We start from the raw sequence: 16,199 nt of genomic DNA on the forward strand, positions 1-16,199 counted from the left end.
TGCACATTCTCAGTCAGCTCTCGCAACACCTGGACAGTCTCGACTAGGAATATGAGGGTCAGAAGCAAAGTTCTGCAGCCACCAGCTCACTCCACACTTGGACCTCAGCTTTCCTACCTGTGCAGTGTGGTCAGCAGGATAGAGTAGCTCTGTTAGGCCTGATGCTCTTGGCTACACAGACATGGGAAGGGCGCTCAGAAAGCAGGGGGATGGGGAAGCATCCTTGGACCTTGTGGGGACAGGTGGGTGTTCTGGCCATGTTTTGGGGACAGCTGAGAGATAGAAGACTAGTCCGTGGTGTGCAGCACCTCTACCGAGTTTTGTCTGAGTGGCCGAGAGGACTGGCTCTGGGGCAGCAGGAAGAGCCCAGTGTTTGCCGAGGGCTTAGGCTTGCCTGCTGGTACATGAGGGCGCTCCCCGCAAGCACAGCCACGGAATCTTCCAAAATAGATGCCTCTTCCCCAGCCCCAGCCCCTTTTTCTGAGCCTGCAGCTCAGAGTGGAAAGCTCGTCCAAGATCACAGGTTCGTGGGTGGCCCACGGGGATCTAGTCTCAGATCCAGTTCCCCCACCCCTCCATGGACTCTGGGTGTTAACTCCAAGGCAGACCTAGAAAATTGCCATTGGCTTCATTTCTTTTCCATCCAGCTGTCTTAATTTTCAGCCAGTGTTTATTTTGTTTTCCTCCTGTGCAGAGAGAAAAATGTTGCATTTTGGATATGTCGGCTGTTTGCCTTCTGCTGCCTACAGCTCCCTTGGAACATTTTTGGCTAAAGTGTAATAAGCGAAACCACTGAATTTTTGGAGGGGCGCTATGGAATGTTCTTTCTAGAAGTCAGAGGAGGAAACTTCCCCCCAGATTATGGTCTTGGACTAGACTTAATAAGCTTTATTTATTTATTTATTTTTGTATCTTAGCATGTTTTCTGTAATGACGATGACCCATGGAATTGAAATTAGTCTCATGATACCTTTTGCTTGAGTGTTGCAATTGCTTTTCTGACAGTTTATTCTGAGAATAGACTTGGTGATTTTCAGTGAACAGCAAGTCTGTGAGGGGAGGTGTGGGGGCGGAGTGGGCAGGGCACTGGCAGTCACAGGGAACCAGGCCTGACCTGCCTTTATCTGAGGGTGCAGATCCCTGGCAGGATTGTCGCAGAGCTCGTGGGCCTATAGGGCGAGAGGAAAATGCAGCTAAGTGGCTGGTGATTTGGCCCAAGCCGTGTCCAGGGATCTCTGAGTGAATTTATTTCTCCTCCCTGGCATTGCCTTTCCCCACACTCCCCACCCCACCCCACTTCCACCCTCACCAGATCGCTCGTGTTTGGGAGGTCCCTCATTCAGTTTATTCATGTATATTTATTCATTCACGTTTATTGAGCTCCTACTGTATGCATAGAACAGTACCAGGTGCAGTGCACTCAACACAGGCTCTCCCTCCCTCATCTTGGTCACGAACACAAAGTTAATGGACATGTCATTTGCTCAGCAAGTATTTGTGCAAGTGAGGCAGTCCCTGGCAAGTACAGTGAGGGGACATGGGGCTGGGGAGGCTGCCACGGGCTGCGGGCACACTTCCCAGCAGCCTAGGGTCCTCTTAGCCATTCTGGGCCCAGGAAGCAGTCAAGATGTGGATGTTGCACGGTAGCCTGACACACCTGGGTCTGAATCTAATCCTGCCCATGTGTAACTTACAACCTTGCAGAAATGCCTTCCTTCCTTTTTTTTTTTTTTTTTTTTAGAATTGTGGTAAAATATATGCAACATATAATTTAGCATGTTAATGATTTTTCAGTGTGCGATTCGGTGGTATTAAGTATATTCACCACCACCCATCTCTAGGTTTCTTTCACCTTGCAAAACGGAAACCCTGTCCCCTCGAAACACTGACTTCCCATCCCCCTCCCCCCGCCCCAGCAGCCTCCACTCTACTTTCTGTTGCTGTGAATTTGACCACGCCAGGTACCTCCTGTAGGTGGACTCATACAGTATCTGTCCTTTTCTGATGGCTTATTTCACTCAGCAAAATGTCCTCAGCAGTCATCCATGTGTCAGAATTTCAGTCCCCTGTAAAGCCGATTAACGTTCTCTTGGCTAAGTTTCTCCATTCCTCTGTTGATGGATACTTAGGTTACTTCCACCTTTTGGCTACTGTGAATGATGCTGATATGATTGTGAGTGTGTACAATTACCTGTTCCAGTCCCTGCCTTCACTTCTTTTGGGTCAATATCCAGAGGTGGAATTTCTAGGTCATAGGGGAATGACATGTTTAATTTTTTGAGGAACCGCCATGCTGTTTTCCACAGCAAACACATTCTCCATTTCGTTTTGTGTCTGTGGTTTTCTCCTGTATCAACTGGGTGTGGTTGGGGGACAACCCGCCCAGGGTTGCTGTGAGGGTGAAACGAAATGGTGTCTGTGAAGGTCCCAGCAGAGCTGTGGGCACACAGTAGGTGCTCACTACATGCTCTTAGCTGGGGGCAGAGCTCTGTTAGCTCACAGATGTGTGGGGCCACCCCCTCCATCTGTCTGTATCCCCCCACCCCTCACCCTCCAGCCAGCTGCCTTTCCCCCACTGGGGTGTCCCCTGCCTTTGGTCTGTCCTCCCCTCTAATGTTTCTCTTCTGCCCAGGCGGTGGCCGAGCTCCTGCAGACCCTGGATCTGGAGAAGAGGGCGGTGGCCGTGGGGCACAGCCAGGTGAGCAGAGCCTCTCCCCATGTCGTACTGCCTGTGACCTCAGGGACCCCCGTGACTCCTGCCTCTTGTTGCCCCGCCACATCCCCACTTCTGTGTGTCTCCTTTTCATCAAACTGGATATGGGGCTAGTGCTTCTCTGCCCATCCTGTAGGACAAGGCTGCTAAGGTAAAATGTGATAAATGTGGGAGAAATAACATCGGGGCATATTGTTCATTAGAGGCTCCATTCCCTGGGACCTCAGTGGTCTGGGGAGTTAACATTCTGGACCTCAATAAGCCCTTCCGCACCTCAGCAACACCCGTCTTCACTTGTAACTCTTACTTTGCACCCAACTGTGACACAAGTGTTGCCCTAGCCGATTAGCAGCAGTGAGAGGAAAGAAAGGGCTGCAGAAGAAGACACATGACTTTAGAGTTGAGGGAAGTAGCTTTCCTCAAACTGGGGTTGAGCCAAAAGCCCTTCCAAGAAAGCTTAAATGTTTCGAGAAGAATTTCATGGAGCCCTAACAGGCCCATGCATCCTGTGAGTTTTCGAGAAGGAACATAGAGTGTATAGGGATCCCCAAATGATTTAACCCTGGAACCCTCACCCTTTGTGTTTTTGGAAGACCCAGAACTCACATTCCATGGGCCACAGTGTGGAAAGTGGAGCACAGAGATGGTAAACTCAAGGAGCATGTGGTGGGCAGGGAGTGGGGACAATGTTTAGAAATACAACTGGAGAGAGAAGAGACCAAGGGACTGCTCCCTACTTAGTGATCTACTGATTGATTAACCTTGTCCAGTAAACCTTTGTAATCGCCATCCCCCTTCAGGTGCTGAGGAAGGACCCTGGTCACCAGAAGCCCACTGTGGTGGCATATTGGCCATTAGTATCTCTTGCAAAGCCAAGTGTCCTGCCGCATCACGCCTCTCTCCTCGAAGAGCTCGTGGTCATTTAAGATGGTCATTGCCACTTAGACACGCTCGTTTCTCCCCACAGACGTCCTGGTCCTGCTTAAGCCTGTGCATGAAGCTGTTAGTCTCCTCTGGTCCCAGGCTGCTGGGACCTGGCAGCAGCTCTGCACGTTTCCAGTAGAGGGGCTAGACCTGTGGGTTCCTGGCTCCCACCACCAGCCGGGTGCTATTGCAGGCAGCTTCATTCCTCCTTTCTCCTCTCAGCCTCCCTTGAGATAGTCACTGTATCCTTTCTTCACAGATGAGGACACTGTACATCTGGAAAGTAAGCCACCTTTCCAAGTCCTCTCGGTAGCCAGGAGTACAGCTCCCACAGAAACCTGTACTACATCCCAAGTTCATTTCAATACACTGTGGTTCTCTTGTTTAGCAATGGAAATATACAGCACATCCTTTACAAAGAACTGTTTATGGTCCCCAGTCAGAGGAATTCTTCAGCTCCAAGAACCTTATCCTTCTAGATGAGCAGTTCTCAAAGTCTGGTCCCTGGTCCAGCTGCATCAGCATCACCTGAGTGCTTCCTTAGCTGCCACCCCAGACCCAGGGAATCTGAAACTTACCATCTGAGTTGTAACAAGCCCTCTAGGGAATTCCGGTATGCGTTCAAGTTTGAGAACCACTGGTCTTGATGATTACTTAGTTATTTCATGAATTTCAAAATCAGTGCCTGGGATTTCCAGCAGATGATGCAAAGCAAGGAAGAAAACAGTCAGGTGGCAAGTCACTGTGTACAGTTTCACAGTGGTGAGGCAAGATGTCTATAAGCTACAACAGCCCCATAATAAAACATTGCTGTTATTGACTAATACTTGGAACGCACTCAGAAACTGTCCCCGGCAAATCAAAGGCCATTGTGTCCTTTGGAAGCCAGGTGAGGCAGTGGACTGAGATCTTTAAGGGCAGGTGTGACTCTCATGTACAGCAGGATTTGGCGCTTACTTGGGAGGCAGGTGGTGGGGGGGTGCTATGAACACGAGAAGAGAACAAGCCGGTTCTCACCCAGGCCCCACCACCTTTATTTTGTTTATTTATTTATTTTTGCTTCTTAGGACCACACCTGTGGCATATGTTAATTCCCAGGCGAGGGGTCGAATTTGAGCTGCAGCTGCTGGCCTGCACCATAGCTCACAGCAACACCAGATCCTTAACCCACTGGGCAAGGCCAAGGATCAAGCCTGCATCCTCATGGATACTAGTCAGGATCATAACCACTGAGCTGCAGTAAGAACTCCACAATGGCCCCACCACTTCTAACTCTGTGAGCCTTATTAAGAGATTTAGCCTCTCTGAGCCTCAGTTACCCCATCTGTAAAGCGGACCCACGGTTTTCTACCTTCCAGGTTTGCCGTGGGAATCAGCAAATTGTCATTCCTTGTGGCATGCATTTGCCAGTGTTGTGAAACAGGATAACATTTTAATCTTTAAAAAATTAAACTCCTCTAATCTGGAAAATTACTAAAAGGAGAATAACTAATTCCTCAGCAGTACCAGAAAGGAGAGCTATTGCCGTATTAGATTTTTAAACCTTGACCTTCAGCATTTTTAGTGCAAAAACAGCTTGCATAACAGTGGCTCCCAGAGATCCCTTAAAGATGGGGGCATTAGGCTGTTACACTCTGCTTGGGTCTGATAAGCAGCCGGACCCATGAAAAGTGAATAATTTAGATTTTTCTTTGTGATTCTCAACCCCTGTGTCTTATCGAGGCCTGTGCTGAGGGCCATGACATTTATGAAAAAGGTGGGATTCCACATGCAGTTGGCCCTGTAGTCGGCAGTATGCTCTCAAAAGGAAAAGAAAAAAATCAAGATAAGATTCTGCAGAGGAGATGACTTATTCCCATTCTGTGTATGGTCGTTTCCAATTATCTTTTTAATGAAAGCTTCATACTTAATCAATAACAGTTTTGGCAGCACCCGCTGCCTTTTGTAATATACAGACTAGTGCTGCCATCTCTTTGATCATTGATTTTTTTTTAATAGCAGCTTTTGGGACTCACTAGCTTGTGAAATTAATACAGCCATTATTGAGGCAATCTGATAGGTAATGAGTCAATCGTGTCTTTATTTCAATGAGGCTAATTGTCTTGGTGGCCCTGGCTGATGGGAAGTGTTCAGGAAATCGACGGAGGGTTGCAAAACCGAGTTAGCACCGATTGGGTGTGCTCATTTCCCACTGGGGTTGGCAGCGTGGTCTTCATTACAGAAAATGGGTTTAAGAGGAGGGAGAATCAATGGAGACCCTTTGTTCCACCTGGAATCAAATTGCAACTCAGCCTCAAACTCCTCGGGTCTGTATCACGTGCATGAGGAAGTAAAGCCTCATGCTGACGTGGAGCATGGGTGCAGGGGATGAACTCAAGGGTCTGAGTTCAGGTCTCAGCCTTACTGATCCCCAGCTATGTGAACTTGAGCCAGTGACTTAGCCTCCCTGAGCTAATGGATCCCTCTTTGGGCTGTTTTGAATATTAAGGTGGGACACAAGAGAAAGATGTAGATGCCATGCAAATGTTAATTACATTCAGGGATAATTGTAGTCTCCTTGGAGTCAGACAGAGGGAAGTAAATCTTGGTGTTAGCACTTGCTAATGGAGGATTGTGGGGAAATTCCTTTTTAGCCTTAGTTTCTCCCTCCATAAAATGGGGGGATGGTCATGACTGCCACATACAGTTCTGCCTGCAAAGTGCTTCACCTGCATGTCAGATAGTTCAGGTCCGGAACACAGCAAGGGCTCCGTAAGTGTTGACCGTTGATTGATAATGTCCCGGATAATTGGACACTATCACTGATTAAGGTGGAGCTCTCCAGTGCCCGCAGAGAAACCCAACACCTTTGGGGCTAGAAGCTGCATCAGCAGAGCAAAACACGGGGCTGTGCTTAGAATCAGTGACACCAGAGCACCTGAAATGTAACCCTCTCCCGTCAGTAGAGCTGTTTTCCTTTACCTCTGGGAAGGTGACACCAGCTGTGGGGACCACTGCCCGTTGGCTGGAGCAGGCCTTGCCCCAGAGTTCCAGATTCTCTCTGAAACTCCCCCTGCAGCCTCTTTCAGGGCAGCCCCTTGGGGTGCCGAGGAGGCATCGATGGCTTTGCTGCAGAGGCCTTTCATCCATCATTGATGAGCCGGAGCCTGGCACCTGCAGACCTTGAGCTGTTTCCACTAGAGGCCTGAGCACCATCCGTGGGGGCACCAGCCTGGCCCCAATCCCTCCTCACCCACGAGGGCAGCCCTTAACCTTCCGCGTTTCTCTGCCCCTCCTTGTAAGGCAGGACTGAGTATTTCCAGGGCACCATTTCTCCCAGGTGGCCAGCTGCAGTGATGAAAAGAGAATGAACACCCAGAACTGACACGAAGCTCATGGACTCTACATTTCCTGGGGCAAGGCCTGGGAATCTGCATTGACCGAAGTCACTGGGTGACTCGGGTGGGCAGAGATGCTTAGGCAGGTCTCTCCTACCAGTGGTCCTCAAAAGAATGTGTACATGAATCCCCTGGGGACGCTGTTAAAATGCCAGTTTTTAATCAGCACCAAGATGCTGCGTTTCTCACCAACTCCGGGGCAGTGACAATGCAGTGGGTGTGTGCTGACCACACTCAGAGTATCCAGGGGCTAGAGGAAGGGAAACAGGAGGCACTGGGAGATATTTGGGGTGGAGGCAGGAGAACAGGGATCTGAGTGGCAGCCCCCTCCCACTTCAGCCTATTTTGGTGACAGCGAAGTTACCTGCAGCCTCTCTCCTTCCAGGTTTTCCTCAAAGCGGGTGTGATCTCCAGGCTGGAGAAGCAGCGGGAGAAGCTGGTGTCTCACAGCATGATCTTGTTCCAGGCAGCCTGCAAGGGCTTTCTGTCTCGCCAGGAATTCAAGAAGCTGAAGGTGCGGGGACCTGTGTGGCTCGTGAATGTGGCAGGGGTGCAAGGTGCTGGAAAAGCACCATCCATGCTGGCCCAGGGGCTGTAATCCCTGCTTCTCACACTTGCTCTTGCGCCCGAATCTCCAGTGGGATAGTGTTATCATGTGGATTCTGATCCAGTGGGTCTGGGGTGAGCATGGGGTCTGCGTGTCCCTGTGATGGTGCCAGGGCTGTTGGCCCACAGACCTGCCTGAGTGCTGAGGCTTTACTAGACACTTTGGAAGATGACATGATTGCTTCCACATGTCGGCATCAGATTGCCACTGCTGTCAACTCTGGTCAGGGTATCCATGAGGTTGTCCAAGCCCTCCTGGGTTGGAAGTGCTTACAACCTGTCCCATCTCTGGAGAACTTGGCTTTCATGGGTCAGCAGGCAAGTTATGGGTAGGACCTGACCACAGAGGCTTTTGGGACCAAAGGGCAAGTTCAGAGTCCACAGTCCTGAACCACCCTGGGCCACCATCCTTGACATCTCCAGAGACTGAATTTCCTCTCTGTAGCTTGCACAGTGGAGAAAGGCAGCATGGCCCTGGAGACAAATAAGGACCGTGTTCGAATCCCACTGCCACCATGTAGTAGCTGAGTGAAGGTGAAGTGCAGTGTCACATCATAACTGCTCAGTAAATGCCAGCCGTCGTGGCTTATAGTGTCTTCATTGCTGTTACTGCCACTGGCACGGAGTCTCACTGCACATGCCTCCAGCATATGTGAACTTACAAACTCAAGTATATGTCCTTGGTAAGAATAGAAAAAGGCAAGAACATTAGTGATTAAAACATTGTGGGCAGTGTACTCAGGCCTATGCCTTGGGATGATTTGAAATAGAGGTTAGTTAAGGGCCTGGGTTCCGTGTGCGGCCAGACTTCAGGGGTTCAAATTCTGACTCTGCCACTGAGAAGCTGTGTGACACTGGGCACATGACTGTACCTCTCTGTGCCACAGTTTCCCCATCTGTAAAGTGGAGAGAATAATAACATCTGCCTTCATAGGGCTGCCCTGAAGACTGAGTTGGAACATGTAAGATGCTTAGGGCAGTGTCAGCATGACTCCTGCCTGTGACAGGAGTGAACTAGGTCAGTGGTTCTCGCAATGTGGTCCCTAGCCACCAGCATCTGCATCAGCTGGGGGTTGTGAGCAATACAGATTCTCTGCCCTGCCCCAGACTCACTGAATCCCACCCACTGCATGGGGGCCCAGCCATCTATGTTTTAACAAGCCCCCCCAGGAGATTCTGATGCGTACTTAAGAGTGAGGATGGAATTCGTGTTTAAATACATTTAAAAGTAATATCTCTTCCCTTAAATAGCAACTGATGATGGAATTGTGGCCACTGTTTCTTTTAGGCAGCTTTAGGGATTTTCAAGGATAGATTTTCCCTCGCATGGTGACTTTTGAACCTAAGCCTTATATGAGATGTGACCCTGTTGTAAAATATTCTCTACTCTTGGTCCTGCTATTAAGCTGTGCAAGATTAGATTATGACCCAAAGCCTAATGCTGATAGCCCAACTCCATAAACCCATTTCCTCCACCTGCTTTGCTTCCTTTAGCTGGGCGGGAAGGGCCCCTCAAGTCTCCACTGTCCCTCCCCTGCAGATTCACCGCCTGGCTGCGTGCTGCATCCAGAGGAACATGGCTGTGTTCCTGGCGGTCAAGGACTGGCCGTGGTGGCAGCTCTTTGGTTCCCTTCGGCCCCTGCTGAGTGCCACCATCGGGGAGGAGCAGCTCCATGCCAAAGAGGTGGGTCCTTGTGGCGGACATTGCACCCCGTCCTTCCCCAGTGTTTGCATACAGACTCGGTGCCCCCACCCCTGCACGTTCTTCTAGGAGTGCTTTGCCCAACGGCCTTCACTGCCTGCCTCCAGCTGTCCCTCTGTGCCATAACCACAGCCCTTCCTCCATCCCACACCCAACTCCTCAGTAGGCTGGTGGGTGCTGCTCAGACGCAGCGTCACTACCCTGAGCGTATGATTGCTGCTTATCCCGGAGAGACTCGGTGCCAGAGTCCTGAGTCCTTCAGCTTCTTCCCCGTAGTCTCCCTTCAACTCTGTTAGCGCCCCCCTGATGTAGGTAACTGTTTTGATTGGTTTGGTTTATCTTGTCTGTTCTATCTTTTTGCAAAAATTATCAAATACAGGCCTATCTGGGAGATAATGCAGGTTCAATTCCAGAGCACCAGAATAAAGCAGGTTATCATGATAAAGTGAGTCACACGAATTTGTTGGCTTCCTGCTGCCTGTAAAAGTAGTGTTGACATTACACTGTAGACTATTAAGTGTACAATTACATCATGTCTAAAAAACAATGTACATGCCTTAATTAAAAAATTATGCTGCTTGAAAAACGCACCATTAGACTTGCTCAACCTTCACTTTGTAAAAAACACAGTATCTGCAAAGTGCAGTAAAGCCAAGCACAGTGAAGCAAGTTATGTATGCCTCTACACACACACACACACAGACACTCAACTAATGGTTTCTTTCTTTCCTCACAAAAGGTAGCATTCTGTATATTCTTCTGCAGTAGGCATTTTCCACTTCAAAATATATTTTGAGAATCATGCCATTTTTAGGGATTTTCTTTTTTAAAAAAAGTTTATTTCAAATACATTTGACCTATAACATTGTATGAACTTAAGGTGTACGGCATGTTATACATGATACATTTATACACAGTCACATGATTGCCTTTATTGTTTTTTTAATAGCCGCACACATGGCATATGGCCAGGGATTGAGTCTGAGCCACAGCTGCGACCTACACTGCAACTGCTACAATGCCGATCCTTTAACCCACTGTGCTGGGCTGGGGATCAAACCCGTGCCTCTGCAGTGACTAGAGCCGCTGCAGTCATACTATTCACCCACTGTGCCACAGCAGGAACTCCACGACTGCTGTTTTTATAGAAATCTTCCTTGTTTTCGTTTCATGGCCCTGTAGCCCTCCTTCACATATGTGTTTCAGGGCTCACTCCACCAGCCAGCAGTGGCTGGGCACTTAAGTTGCTCCTAATGGTGGTATTGCACGCCTAGTGCTGACCCACTGGCAGGAGAGTGGTAACTGGGGAGGATGAAGAGCTGAATACCCCTTACCATTTGGGCGGCCGCAGGCTCAGGACAAACTGTGGTCCTGTTCTAATGATTTGCATTCAGCCCCCAGACCAGGCTGGTGTGGACCAGACTTGCACGAGCAGAGATGTTGATATTGAGAAACGGTCAGAGAAAAAGTCCCTTGTAGGGTCTTAGCATCTGGGCCTCGTCACAGATGAGCTGGCTGAATTACCCACTCCGGTCCCCGGCTGCTCTTAATATATGTGGAACCTTCTCCCTCTGGTCCAGAGTGGCTTCTGTTGAGAAGTTTTTACTTTTGTAGGAGGAGCTTACAACGCTGAGACAGAAGCTAGAGAAGTCGGAGAAGTCCCGAAATGAACTCCGGCAGAATGCAGACCTGCTAGAGAGCAAGGTACCCCCTCGTGTATGGGGTCCCTGTGCGGCCAGGGTGGGAGGGGGTGTCTTTTGACAGGGGTGATGATGATAGGCCTGGTGTTGTGCCACATGCCTTCAGACCTTCTCGAAATAACCCTGCGAAGTGCCTGCGGTTAGTGTCCCTGTTTCACAGAGGAGCAAACTGAGGCTCTGGGATATTAAGTACCTTCTCAAGGCCAAACAACCAGCAAGTATAGAGCTGAGATTCAGACCCATGTCATCTGGCTCCAAAGGGAAGAATGTCTTAAATAAGTTGCAAAGGCACAAATCATGGGGGCGGCGGCGGGGAGTGATCACTGCTTCCCCAGTAAAGTAATCAACTTTTTTTTTTTTTTTTGTCTTTTTGCTATTTCTTGGGCTGCTCCCGCGGCATATGGAGGTTCCCAGGCTAGGGGTCCAATCGGAGCTGTAGCCACCGGCCTACGCCAGAGCCACAGCAACACGGGATCCGAGCCGCGTCTGCAACCTACACCACAGCTCACGGCAATGCCGGATCGTTAACCCACTGAGCAAGGGCAGGGACCGAACCCGCAACCTCATGGTTCCTAGTCGGATTCGTTAACCACTGCGCCACGACGGGAACTCCGTAATCAACTTTTGATTGTCAAACAATTTGCAGTGCATTTAACTGACGGAGAGTACCCACGAATATGTGAAGAACTTTCTCAAATCAAATGGAAAAAGGCAAACATTCCAATAAAGGAGAAAAAAAAGGCCGGGCAAAAATCAGGAATTGGGAATACCCAGGGTTCACATGATCCAGAATTCAAATGGCCAGTAACCTCAGGAAAATATGCTCAATGAACTAGCAATCAGGAAATATAAATTAACACCACAGTAGGTATCATTTCACACTTCAGATGGGCAAAAGCCGAAAGTCTGATGTCTCCAAGTGCTGGCAAGGGTGTATAGCAACAGGAACTCACACTGCTGGGGTTGGGGTGTAAATTGATCTTGTGGCTCCTGAACAGTCTTGCATCATCTCTGATAAGGATCTTTCAGGCTGCCTGTGCCCTGTGGTCCAGCGCTTCCTTTTGTGGGTCACATGCAGAGTATCTCTCCCACAGAAAGGAAGAGGCACGGAGCTTACAGCAGCAGTGCTTGTCATGTCGGAGACATGTAAACACCCAAATGGGAGTCTGTTGATAGAATGGATGAACATATTTGTTATACTAAAAACAGTTACCGAAGTGAAAATGAATAAAGAGGCAGGCAAACCACGGCCCCTGGGGCGAACCCATTTCACCACTTGGTCTCCATGAATAAAGTTTTATTGGCACGCAGCCACGCCCATCCATAAGTGCACACATCCCAAGTGGATAGCTTAATGCGTTTTCACAAAGTGGACACAACCAGCACCCAGAGCTGGACACAGATCGCCCCCTGGCCTCCCCGCTTCTGCCCCCTTTCAGCCACTGCCTTCCACCAGTAACCACCAGACTGACTTCTAACACCCTAGAGTAGTTTCTCCCAGTTTTTTAAGTCTATCTAAGTTCATCAAACATGTGGACTCGTTTGTGTCTGCTTTCTTTTTCCTTTGGTGCCATGGTGAGCTTCATCCCCATAGTTGCAGGTGACTGGGGGCCTTCCCTCCCCTCGTTGTACAGTATTCTGCTAGCACCCCTTTGACTCTAAAGCAACGTTCAGCTGTTGCTGTTTTTTAACCACTGTGAATAAGTCTGCTGTGACCATTCTGACATGTGTCCCCTGGGGCACGGATCATTCATTTCTGTTAGGAATACACCAAGGAATGGAATTACTGGGTTGTAAGTTGTTCCAGTGTTCAGTTTTCATAGATCCTGCCAGACAGTTTGCTGTTGTGTTTGTGTCAATTTGTAGTCCCACAGCCATGGGTGAGCATTCTGCCTGCTCCTTATCCTTACCGGCACTGGGTGTTGCCTGCCTTTTTCTTTTCCTTTCCTTTCCTCTTTTGTCTTTTTAGGGTCACAGTTGCGGCTCATGGAGGTTCCCAGGCTAGGGGTCGAATTGGAGCTATAGCCGCTGACCTACACCACAGCCACAGCAACGTGGGATCTGAGCCACGTCTGCAGCCTATGCCACCGCTCATGGCAATGCGGGAATCCTTAACCCAGTGAGGGAGGCCAGGGATCGAACTCGTGTCCTCAAGGATACTAGTTGGGTTTGTTACCACTGAGCCACGATGGGAACTCCATGTGCCCTTTTCGTTGAGTGATTTTGGTGGGTGTGCAGTTGTCCCGCATTGTGATTATCATTTGCATCTTTTCACCTATATTTGGCTATTTGGTTAACCTCTTTTTGTTTGTTTTGGCTCTGCCTGTGGCATGTGGAAGTTCCTGGGCCAAGGGTCAAACCTGCAGCCTCTGCAGTGACAATGGCAGATCCTTAATCTGCTGAGCCGTAAGAGAACACCCCTCAAGTCTTTTCTGTTGCTTTTCTTGTTGATTCGTAGCAATTCTTTATATGACGTGGATATAAGGTCAGTAGTTCAATATAAGTAGTAAGGATATTTTCTACTCTGCAGCTTGCCTTCTGTGATGCAGTCATTTGAAGTATTTTCTGAAGCCCCAAGTCTCTTTAGACGTGCCAAGGGGTGAGGAAGAGATCAAAGGGCTCCAGAACCCCCAAACCTCCATTAATTACAGTAGATGTACTTTTTTGGGTTTCATTCTATGTTTATCGATTCTCAGATGCACATTATTTTCTGCCTTTGTACATCTCTGGACTTGAGATGCATCTTAACAATTGATGGCATCTCACACTAGAAAAGGGCAGCACTTGCATTTCTTAGGTTCTGTAATGGCGCATCTTACCATCACTGGCAGCTCAGACTTAGCGAAACGTAGCATGTTGGTACCCAAGGAAGATTCCATGTGAAGAGAAGGCTCTAAGTCCCTCCCCACCCTCCACCCCACAGAGCTGCTGTTGATTTCACTTGGTTGCTTTTGCACTTTGAAGAGTATCAGAATCACCCAGAGAAGCTGTTACCCCTATAGTTTCCTTAGTCCTGTCTCTCAAGGGTTTTACCCAGGAGGGGATCTTGGAGGTGGGCTCCTTCCATGCTTCTTCAACAAGGCATGAGGAGACCCTGATGCAGGGGTCCTGCTGCATTAGAGCAGTGCTGCTCGTCCATGCAAGTGTCAGAATCCCTGGGAGGATGCGTTAGAATGTAGATCACTGGGTCCTGGCCTTGAGTCAGGGGCTTGGAGTGGCCCTGGAGCTTCTGTATTTCCAATAAATTCTCAGGTGATGCTGAATGTGCAGGTCCGAGAACTACACCTTGAGAAACATTAGAAAACCAAGTGTCTCCTTCCACACGGGCCTCCTCTGAGTTTCTTTTAGCAGTTGGGGAGCAGACACTCTTTCAGGGCCTCGTACATCATGAAGACCCCAGCCTCCAGCCCCGTTCTCGGCCTCTGCACCCCTACTCCTCCCCCCCCCCCGCCCCGTTGTCTCAGCAAGAGAGAAGAAACCGCAAAAATGTCACTGAAACATGGGCCTCATCAGTGGAAACTCCATTTGACGAGGCTTATTAAAAAGACAACATTATTGCAAAATGATTTAAGTGCTTCATTTGCCAAGAAGCAGAAGAGATAGGGAACCTCCGAGAAGCTGGCTATAAATACTCTTCAGGCGTGCAAAATTGGCCCTGACACGAAGTGGGGTTTTTCATTTTCAGGAGGAAGCAGGCTGGTCTTCTGCGAGGCTGCGGGAGTACATGGGGTGCTCTCTTCCCCCTGGAATGTAGCCAGGACCCCATTTATGGCAAAAGATTGAGGCCTGTGCACTCCCATGTCCCTGTCTTGCCTCATTAGCACAAGAAGTTTCACTTTGGGGTGAGGAGTTGCGAGAGTCACTGGGAAGCAGCAGGGACTGGAGTTTTGGAGCAGAATGTGCATGTGCAGAGCCCTGGGGGAGTGGGGGCCCAGTGGCCATGAGGGGCTTGCAGAGGGTCAGGGGGTCAAATTGTCACTGAGCCTCGACCTCATCCCATTCTCCTGACACTGGCTCTGCCACAACACTATGCCTCCCTCCTTGGGGGACAGGATGTAGATGAAAAAAATTAGCACCTTCATCTCTTTTCTGCCTACCTTGTGACACAGATGTGGGGTTGTGGCTGTGGTGGTAGGGTGAGGGCATGTCCTGCCTGCTGCTCTGCTGCGGTGGTGGGGATGGGGTTGGGGGGTGGCAGGGCAAGCACCTTGGATGGCCCATCCTGGGCCCTTCTTGCTGTGGGACTGTAGGCAGATTTCTTCAAGTCTCTGAACCTTTACATTACCGTCAGTGAGTGGTGACAGTAAAGTTAGGCATTCCCCTGCGCAGTTGTGAAGAGGTGCGTATAAAGTAACGTCACACCGCCTCTGATCAATCGCCTCCACATGTCACCACTGTGACTGATGCTCATTTGATGTTTTTTCACCTTCCCCCCAGCAGACTGAGTTTCTCCAAGATAATGATACATATTAGCCATCTCTGCACCCCTCCAAGCTCAGTGCAAATTGAATGAATGTATGGAATAATGCTGAACATTTAATGAGGCTGTGCCAAGTGCTGTGACAAATTCTTCACGTGCATTATCTGATTTTACCTTCCAGTCAAACTGTGAGGGAGGTACCTGTGTGCCCTAGTGACAAAAGTGAAGGTCAAAGAGGGGAAGTGATTTGTCCATCGCACAGCCCATGAGTCACAGATCTGAATGCGGGTCTGGCTGGCTCCCTCCATACTGGCTGGGATAGAGGAGGGACATAGACACAGAGGGGGCACGGGCTCAGGGGGGGCTTCTTGGAGGAGGGATCTTGAAGGGTGAGCAGGAGCCACCTGGGGAGGAGGTGGGGAGACATTGCCAGGGGAGGGCGGAGCAGGGGCCCAGACCGAGGTGGGACCTGATCTGGCCCCTGCAGCCACGTGCATGTGTGTGTGTAGGGGGGAGATTATAGGGTGGGAGTCAGGCCATGAAGCTGAGCCAGATCACAGGGTTAGAGGATTGAATGCCATCCTGAAGGTGGATGGCATCAAAGAACATTCTCAAGAAGGGATGTGTGGGTGACAAAATCCGAGGGGTTGTATTCTCTTCGAGGGGCACTGGAGTCCCATGAAGACTGCCCTCTAAAACTTATGAAAACCTGTAACTGTCACTTCTCCTCCCAAGGCCAGTGGGCAATGTGTCATCC

The 16,199-nt window shown here is 49.5% G+C and overlaps 1 protein-coding gene across 5 annotated transcripts in view; it reads left to right on the forward strand.

Annotated features, from left to right (window-relative positions):
• MYO18B (myosin XVIIIB) overlaps positions 1 to 16,199 on the forward strand; it is a 237,319-nt gene that overhangs the window by 96,825 nt on the left and 124,295 nt on the right. For all 5 annotated transcript variants that reach the window (XM_084994645.1, XM_084994642.1, XM_084994641.1 and 2 more), the window contains exons 22-25: positions 2,633 to 2,698; positions 7,400 to 7,528; positions 9,161 to 9,304; positions 10,937 to 11,026. In XM_084994645.1, coding sequence (XP_084850771.1) covers positions 2,633 to 2,698; positions 7,400 to 7,528; positions 9,161 to 9,304; positions 10,937 to 11,026 — 429 coding nt within the window. The remainder of the gene's footprint in view (positions 1 to 2,632; positions 2,699 to 7,399; positions 7,529 to 9,160; positions 9,305 to 10,936; positions 11,027 to 16,199) is intronic.

Source organism: Sus scrofa, chromosome 14, assembly GCF_054392235.1.
Source record: "Sus scrofa isolate SSC_HxYL_T2T_F1_AM1 chromosome 14, Sscrofa_HxYL_maternal_Yorkshire_Landrace_v2.0, whole genome shotgun sequence".
NCBI classification, from domain to species: Eukaryota; Metazoa; Chordata; class Mammalia; order Artiodactyla; family Suidae; genus Sus; species Sus scrofa.